General features: G+C 47.4%; 1 protein-coding gene across 1 annotated transcript in view; it reads left to right on the top strand.

Annotated features, from left to right (window-relative positions):
- Positions 1-7,270, top strand: part of LOC106808549 (ubiquitin conjugation factor E4 A-like) — a 17,709-nt gene extending 10,439 nt beyond the window's left edge. The window contains exons 16-19 of the mRNA XM_014811345.1: positions 76-236; positions 2,273-2,362; positions 5,286-5,443; positions 5,753-7,270. Of these exons, the coding sequence (XP_014666831.1) occupies positions 76-236; positions 2,273-2,362; positions 5,286-5,443; positions 5,753-5,888 (545 nt within the window). The 3' untranslated portion in view covers positions 5,889-7,270. The remainder of the gene's footprint in view (positions 1-75; positions 237-2,272; positions 2,363-5,285; positions 5,444-5,752) is intronic.
- Positions 7,271-9,809: the final 2,539 nt, after the last annotated feature.

Raw genomic sequence — 9,809 nt, 5'->3', positions numbered from 1 at the left:
CCTCTAACTCGACGGCTCTCACCGTCCGCGCTCTAACGTCCGAGACTCGGCACGTCCGCGGCCTCTCACTCCCAGCGCTCATAACGCCCGGCCTCTCACGGTCCGCAACGCACTCTCACGTCCGCGCTTTCCTTAACGTCGCGCCGTCTAACGTCACGCGGCCTTCTCAGGCCGCGCGTCTAACGTCGCGCGACATCAACGTCGCGCCTCTCACGAGTGCCGACGCCTTCATCCACGTAACCGCGCGTAATAACGTACCCGAGCCCCTCTAACGTCCGCGCGGCCTGAACGTCACGCGCACTCTCACGTCGCGCGCAAATCTAACGTCCCCGGCTCTAGCGTCCCGCGCTCTAACGTACCGCACGTCTAAGCCGTCTGCGTCGGCTATCGCGCACTCCTAAACTCCCGCGTCGTCTAATTCGCCGCTTAAAGTACCGCGCGCCTCTAACGTCCCCACCCCAGACGCGACCCTCTAACGTCTGGCCGACGGCCTCTAACCACGCATCCGCGCCGCATCTCACGACGTCGCAAGGTGGCCTCTAACGTGTCGCGCCGTCTCCACGTACGCCGCCTCTAACCGTACCGACACCCGCCGCCTCTAACGGTCCAACCCCGGCGCATTTAAACAGTCACCGGCAACATCTAACGTACGCCGATCTAACCGAGGCGCAGATCAGCCGCTTCTAAGGTCAGGCGCGCTCTAAAGTCCACGAGCGTCTAAAGCGTCCCCGCCGCCACTCTAGCGTCCACCGGCGCGTGCCACTCTAAACGTACCACCAAGCGCCACTCTACACGTCAACCCCCCCGCGAGTCTAACGTACCCGCCGCCGTCTACAACCAGTCACGCGGCGATCCTACGTCCGCGGCCCTCATAAACGTCCCCCCGCGCCCCATCCGTCACACACGGTCGCCCCCACCACCCCACCACCCACCCCCGCCCGATGTCTAACGTTCCGCGTGCCTCACACGTCCGCGCAGTCTAGCAGTCCACCGCAGAGTCTAACGTCACGCGCCTCAACGCTAACGCACGCCTCTTAACCGTCACCATGCGCGTCTAACGCCATGCGCGCTAACGATCCGCGCTCTAACGTTAACACCCACCGCGGCTCTCTGAAGTCCCCGGCCGGACATCTAACGTCCCGCGCAGTCAACGTCCGCGACCACTCTAACGTCCCCCGCGCGTCTCCTTTCCATCAAAGCAGTCGCGCCATCTAACACCGTACCCCACGCCGCCTCTAACGCGTCGCCGTACTGTACACGTCCCGCCATCGGCGACCAGTCTACAGAGTCGCGCCGTCTCTAACGTCGGCCGCTGATGCTAACGTAAGCCCGACACGTCCTAGCGTTGGCGCGCGCGGGTACTAAACGTCAGACGACCATTCTAAACGTAAGCCGCACCCTATAAGTAACACCGCGTCGTCCTAAGCGTCCGCGGACCGCTCACGCGTACCACCGGCCCGGCGCCCACCCTCTACACGTCCGACGCCTAGGCTAAACCGTCACCGCAGTCTAAACGTCAGCCGCGACGTGATGGAGTCGCGCGCCTCTAACTGTCCGCCCGCCCTCCTCAAACGTCCAGCGCCTCTAACGCTCCGCAGCATCTCCACCCCGCTCCCACACCGCCCACAAACCCGCGCCTCTCACCGTCCCGCGAACCTCTAACCGCTCTCGCGACTCTCACGACTCCCGCGCACTCCGTAAACCACGCCTCGCGCCCGCGCCTTCTAACACCCCGTCCGCCGCGCCATTGAAGCGTACCGCCACTCTAAAATGCGGCGCCTTCTCACGTCCGACACCCGCCTCTAAACGTCCGCCAGGTCTAACGGTAAACCGGCCCTCCCATAGCGTCGTCCGCAGCTTCTCAACGTCGCGCCTTACGTCCGCGCCGTTAACGCTCGCCGGCCTTCCTCTAAACGTACCGCGCCTCTAACCCGTCTAGCGCGCTTCTAACGCTCCTCAACCTCTACACCCTCACCGCCGCGCCCTCTCCAACAGTCAAGGCGTCTACCATCCCATGCCGCGTCTCAACTGTCTTCTTCTCTCCCGAACCGCACCAAGCGGTCGGGTAACCAGCAAGACAGCAGGAACCTGAAGGCTGAAAGAACTCAAGCAGGTTGAGTCACAGCCCGCAGGCGCTCAGTCGACTCACATTCGCCCAAGATCTCACGGGGTGCACCCTCGAAGCGACCGAGCGCGCAGCTTACCTTGACGAAGCGGAAACACTCGTCTCGACGAACGACAACCCGCTCGTACTCGGCGCTCGCTGCTTCAGGAGCACTCGCACCGCCACCACCGTGCTCCATCCAGATCCGGCCAGCCGGCGATGTACGCGACCGAGAATTTCAGCCTCGCAGCTTACCAGGTGGACGCATTTAAAAGGTTAAATGACCCCAGGTTCATTGCATATTTTCAGTTAAAATAAGTTCTAAGATACGCTACATAAAAAATTCCGACTGGTGTCAATATTTTATTAGGAACATTTTTTTATTGTTTTAAATAGATGCCTGATATCGTTGTATACAACGACACCGGTGGCGCATACTATATCCTTCTGCCTTTCAAGAAGTTTCGCGCATCACAATTTTCGGTGCAGGCCACCAGGATGAGGGAGCATGTTTCTTATTGATTAGCTATACTAGAACGAATAGTCAGATGCAGCTGAAGAATAGCAATGGATCGTCCGTCGCCAACGTACGATCCCGTCAACAGATGGAAGCACAAAATCTTGACACGACGTAACGTAATACGCAGTCACGATATTCGCCAATCGAGGGCGGGATTTGTCAAAACGAAATATGCGACTGTCGAAGAAGCGGGGGTCAAAGAGTCAAGGTCAAAGAGAGTGTAAAAGAAGTGAGGGAGCATTCCACTCCTTAGTTAAGTGATGGGACGAGGAAATGCAGAAATTGCGGCATCAAATTTCATAAACGGCCAGGCGCACTCTCAGGCTCGTATAGTCCAAACGGTAGTATAGTCATGGTAGAACAAAGCCAGTCACTGTTGCCGAAATTGGAATGGTCACAGAGTTCAAACGGTTCAATGGGCAACCAGCCGGCAGATTTTAGACATTATCTAGTCAGGACATGGTTCTGACGGCGACACACTTGAAAACACTTTTTAATGTTTCAGCGGTGACCTCAGATTTTATATGGCTTTATTGAAGCAGAACATGAAAGCTGTAACCTTCTCGCTGAACTATGGAAAGAGGTAAGCTGCCTCGGACTAACTTTTGACCTCAGAGGAGGGTTAAACTGGATTTGTTTACATATTGTTGAAAGATCTTGACTCGCCTGCGTTGCAGCTAAGTAGAAATCAATAATAGCATGACACTGCCGACACTGTAATAGAAGGCTACCAACTGTCCACGTGAAATTTCAAAATGCCAATAAAGTATTCCACCGACCCAATTGCAGCAGGTTTATGCCTCCTTTAAATCGGTATAATTTCGCACCTACATGAGCTATGCTGTTGTCATGTATGTTAACGATGAACGTATGCACTGCCAGTGCATGTGGGTGGGGCTAGGTACGGATGTTAGAATTTTTGCCCGGCCGCACCACCCCTAGTCCAGTTAAAATGGTTAAGGTAGGCAGACTCTCTATATGCAGCTGCATAGGCTTGCGCTAGGGTAAAATGGCCATCGACAGTGCAATCACCCATATTCTGACTCTCTGAATTTAGTTCGTTCAGCATAACTAGTAAACGAGGCAGAGAACTATCATATATATATAACAATCTCGAGCAAGAACACACACTCTAAATAAAACAACGTAACCACACGACAGCAACATCTACAAGTAGAGCCAAACTTTAACATACATCACAGATCCCAAAGCGAAATTCCTTAAGAGAAGAGTACCTGAAGACACCAATCCCTGAATGCATTCCACTGTTTCGGCGTGTATGTGAACACATTTGGGACTAACAGGGTTTACTAGAATCCCACCACTCCACCACAGAGTCACCGCAGTAGACGTTAGATGAGCGCTGTCGCTCCGCGGCACTTGTTAAAATAAGAGGAGGATTGCAATATCTTATAAACAACTTTTAGATTCAGTTATAATATTGACGAATTTGTCGTAACATAAATATCGTTCAGTTGAATAGCAGTTAGGTATAAATATAATTGCAGTTTTGTCATTAGCCCTCAGTCTGTAATGTGCAAAATAAATGGCAACTTTGACAGGATGGCAGCACAATCGCGGGGTGTCCTGTCAGCAGCCAAAACCAAAGATTTCGAAACTCACTGTGGTTTTATGACAAAACTGAATGCATGATTATAGAAATTTATAGGTATATACTATTATTTAAGCACTTACTATTATAATATACCCTAACATTCTAGAGTGTTGTATTGCTTTAATTGTAGCTAAAGGCTTTAGCTACAGTTAAAGCAATACAAAGTAAAGATTTTTTTATTGCAGAGCCTCTGTTTTTGTTTGTTAGTGAGTATCCATATTAAGTTGTTGCTAAAGCTCCATATTTATTTGTGTGTGAGCGTTCATCTATGTATTAACAACTTGGTTGATTGGTTTATTTCATTATCATGACATTTCTAGGCATTTGCTATTGAACTTTTAGAACAATCGGTTGCACTGTCATGTCTAACTAAACTACATTTCTTGTAAATGTGGTAATTTTTAGGAATTTTTTTAAACAAGAGCAGCTACCTTGAAGCAGACACTTACAAACCAGTCGGTTTGTGAAAGTTGTTCGTTTGTACCACAGGCACTTGAAGCGTTTCAATAAAATGTAATGCTAACTAAATACGAATGTTTCTATAGTCTATAGGCCTACTCTGTTTCACCTATTATTGCCAACAGTTTCCTGTAAATTCCGTCCATATCCTACGTCCAACGTACGCTGCCGGATGCCACTGCTCTCGCGGCGCGACTGTTGCACGCTTACACTAATATATATTAACAGTCACTGTGCACAGTGAGCATTGGCGGCATTAGTGTGTGTGCATAGAGCATTTACACGGAATTGACAGGAAACTGTCGGCAATAATAGGTGAAAGAGAGTATAGAAACATTAAGAATTTTGTAGTACTAGTATTAGATTTCGTATTTATTTAGCATTATATTTTATTGAAACGTTTCAAGTGCCTGTGGTTTGTACATTGCCAATTGTGTATGCTATGCCCCAAGGTGGCGTTTGTCTGTACTTCCCACCCACCCATGTGTCAGTACACACGAGAAAGATGACCACAAGGTGACCATGCAGACAACGATGCTTGCCCTGGTCGGTAATGTAATCGCTTGCTGTTCGTCGTGCTGCTTCAGGAGGTGGCCAGTAAGCAGCAGGCAGAGGACGAGCTGCTGGAAGAGGCCCCCGAGGAGTTCCTAGACCCGATTCTCGGCACCATCATGCGAGATCCTGTCTTGCTGCCAACTTCCGGCCACACCATGGACAGATCCACCATCGCTCGTCACATCCTCAGGTAAGGACCCCCACCAGCTGCCGCAAACTTGGCCCTTGCTGTTCTGTTATCATACCAAAGATAGTGTAGGAGTCTATGGGGGTGCTGATGGGGTGGGTGCATAATGCCGATGGAGTGCATAATCATTTGCTGGAGTAGACAGATCTCTAAAACGTGCGTGTGATTCTCACGTTCTGCTCTTTGCTGCACTGGAATAGGACATCGTTGGAAACGTCCAGTTATTTTATCTAAGCATTTGTTGTGATGATAATTATCAGTGCTAATCTGATCGGCAGTGTAATCGATATTGTTTTTGTTGATTTCGCACAGCGATCAGTCGGATCCATTTAATCGGCAGCCTTTATCTATGGAGATGGTCGTTCCCAATGAGCAGCTTAAGCAACAGATCAATGAATGGATTCAGGCGCATAGGGACCAGAAGCAGCACTCGAAACAGCAGTCATGACAGGGTAGCCGTGGTATGACGTCCCGATCTTACTCACGTTCACGAGTAGTGAGTGATTTATTCAAGAATAATATGCTGAATCCTGTTTGGTAACTGTGGTGGCATAGCTGCACCAACGTACTTCTACAGTGCACCAGCTACGTGGTGTAGTAGTAAATAAGTGCTGATATCAAATAGAGCTTTTGACAGAAGTGAAAGTATCATACTGAGCAGCATAAACGTTCAATGCTTACTATAGCAGGGAACGAGTGAATGTTCCAGGCGGTACATCAAAACTGATTCGCACGGCCTGTTGTAGACTGATACTGCACCGAAGTCACTAAGCCTGCAGTGACAAACAAGTTGATTGGGGGGTGTTGTAAATACGTGGGATTGTGTTCACCGGGGCAGGCACAGTTATAAAGTCTGAGGACAAATAGCGGTATGGTATGCGTGCGTGTTGCTATGGGTGTGGGTCAGATAAATTTTATGATCAATACTGCTGAACGTGCCGCTTTATAGGATTTGTCGTGTTGTAATAAAACATTTCTGAGGTAAAAATATCCTGTTCCACATTTTCATAAAGTACATGGGTTTATAGGAGATCAATGATGGACGTGTATGTAATTCTTGTTTAACAGCATGTTCATCAGGATAATACTAACGGTGAGTGTGTCAGTGACGCATCGGCGGCCAGCAACGCATGGCGATTTGTAAAGTGACGTGACGTGCCATGTCTCGGTATGGCAATAAAACCTAGCTGAAGAAATATCCCATATGTGGGTTACCTTGCACATAAAGTTCTGTTCTTGTGAGAGCTTTCTTTTGATGCGGTGATTCAGGGCCACTCTTAGAGAGCGGAGGAAACCAATGCCGTCTCCCCGGCGTCTCCACGTGTCGTTATTAGAACATAAGAGAATAGACCGTGCCAACAATAATTACCAACGATAATAACTTTGGAAATAGCATTCCAACAATATTTCTAGCCATTTCATCTTTATTTTGATATAAACGACTAAATACAAGCATATTTACGTTTTGGACATACGTTGGAATCAGATGGAAGTGAAATTAGTTCGACCACGAGACCATAATAATGCAATGAGCACGATAATAATGCTAGGCAGCCAGAGCGTCGGGTGGTACTCAATGTCGTATTTTAGCACATACGGTGGTGACCGTAACTTAGCACAGACTTGCCTCTTGCGATAGGACGTGTTTCAGAGAGGGCAAATCGGCAATATCATGATTTTCGTTATAGACTGATTCTGCTTGATTCCGCGTGATTCGCTATTCCGCGTGATTCTGCTTCAAATGCGTTCCGGAGTATGCCGATAGTTATTGTAATGAAATGCTTTGTCACCATCTATGTGCAAATTTAAAATCAATTTCAATAATATATATTTCGAAGTGGGTTTTGCTTTTTCATTGGCGTTTCAAAATGTTTGTTCAAAACGACCTACTACTACACAACAGCTCACGTGTAAACTTAAATAAACCACGCATTAAAATTAACGGTACACCTAATCACACATTTACAATATTTTAACCGCTGAGCAATGAACACAATTGCCAACGTTCTTCAGAAGCAACAGATATAATCTGTTATCTCTTGTCCATCAAATTCGCCCCGGGATACAGCAGCCTGTGGCAAAACACCCCGTCTGCCTAATGCCTATACATATAGAATATAATACATGATATGTATTACATTGCATCTGTGCCGTGAATGTTTTTTTCGACAAGCGCCTGGATTTCTCTACACGACGTCCTCCCTTTTGTATCCACGAGGAGAAGCGCTGTCAGCCACGAGCATGAATAGTAGACGTTCGCTATATGCAGCGGTGACATCTAATTAAATCAAATATATAATATAACAGACTTATCGTTTATACAATATAATCCAACGGACGACAGCGCTCGCGTACACGGTTGACTATCGTTACAGTTTACCCATCAGTTAGGGGATATACGATATATATATATATATATATACGATAATATAAGAGTAATGTAGCATTTATTACACCTGTTCAAAGTTCGCGAATACCTTCAATAATCTTCTGTATTATAGCTGAACTTGGAAACCCGTTGTAATTCAAAATGCACACGTTTAGAAATACAACATAGGTAATAATTTACGTTTGTGAACAAACACCAACGGTAATTAATGTCGAGTTTACAAGCAATAATAAAATTACAGAATGTCGTAACAGGAATAAACGTCACACCCCAACAGTATAAGTTATATAACAGGTAACATACTTTAGATCAAACTATTTTACTCATAGAAGACCACTATGCGGGCATCTATCATTCATTTGAGTATATCTAATACCATTCTCATCATCTTAATTATTATCAATTAAAGATTATATATATATACCTAACCATGCAACATCAAGCACACATATGTGATGATATTTAACACTGAAATCAGTTTCTCAATGAATTGAATTTCACGAATTCACGCTTATATTACCTACCTACCATGTTTGTATCAACATATTACACTATGAAATTGATTATAGCGTGGGTTGCATTAGCGTACTAGCAGGAAAATATTTACAGGACGCGTTTGCAGATCTTGTCAACTTACATAGGCCGGCTTTTTACTATAGGATGTTTATTACGATACCATGCGGGGTTATACACAGTTTTGCATCGTGAATGTTATTAGGTTTATTAAAAAGTGCAAATAGCAAGCGATAATATAATAACTTCACAGGTGCTGTACGAACAAAAAAATACGTTGAAACATTTCTGACTATTTTACGTAGTTGGTAAATCCAGCGTGATGAATCTAGTATAGACAATACTAGCATAAATAAATAAAACTCACCACTGCCGCTCTCATGCACACCGGCACACGCGCATGCAAGCACGCACACACGCACGCACACAGACAAACGTTCAAACGCACACACACGTTCGAACACAAACACGCACACACACACACGCACGCACGCACGCACACACACACGCACGCAAGTGTACGCCACTCACGCACGCACGCACTTACACGCCACTTCCACACACACGTACACCCGCGTGCACGCCTGCACAAATACGTTCAGAAATAATGTATAATATTGTGCTATCATAAGTGTATTTGGTAATTTGGTGTGTGTGTGTGTGTGTGTGTGTGTGTGTGTGTGTGTGTGTGTGTGTGTGTGTGTGTGTGTGTGTGTGTGTGTGCATGCGCGCGTACGTGCGTTCGTATTTTCCAACTGCCCGAAATTTAAAAAACCGTAAACGCTGTAAATCTTGCTTCCAAATCTTTCAACCAAATAGCATACGATGTCTCGTTACAGCCACACATCTCTCCCGTGTAACGAAATCCGCGCCGCATTATTATGCTTTACCGCTTATTACTCTGCCGCGTTCACTATTTGCGCTTTGATCTTCACGGCGGCTATAGTTACAGGTCGCGTGGCGCGCCAAGCAAATTGCCAACTCGACATGAAAAGAAACGGTCACTTTTTACGGCCACCGCAAATATACGATACAAGTTACGAGCCTATACATATAGACAGCTCGGCCGAACGTGAAACCGAGCAACTCGAGCGATTTTTTCTTCGCTCGATTTCTTTAACGGTTGGACGGTGTTGTGTTAGAGCCACCCCGTAATGGCAGTCGTGCGTCGTAACTGCGTTTGATGTCCGTGACGAGGTTGTCTCTAGTCCGCTCCTCGCGTCGGCAGATATTCTGGCTGGGGCCAACCTCTTTAGTGCATATAAGAGCGCTTCTGCTTTTAAGTTTCACGAGTTCGTAATGTAAACGTATATTATATATCACGCGTTAGCGGCGAGAGGCGCCCGTTGAAAGCTTGTGTCAGGTAAGGCGGTGGTGGCGGCGGTGGCGGTGGCGGTGGTGATGGCGGCGGCGGTGACGGTGGTGGTGGCGGTGGTGGTGGTGGTGGTGGTGGTGGCGGTGGTGGGG

Source organism: Priapulus caudatus, unplaced genomic scaffold (genome assembly GCF_000485595.1).
Source record: "Priapulus caudatus unplaced genomic scaffold, Priapulus_caudatus-5.0.1 Scaffold1, whole genome shotgun sequence".
NCBI classification, from domain to species: Eukaryota; Metazoa; Priapulida; class Priapulimorpha; order Priapulimorphida; family Priapulidae; genus Priapulus; species Priapulus caudatus.
Note: the sequence above shows the minus strand (reverse complement) of the source record. Positions and strands in the feature narration are given on the sequence as shown.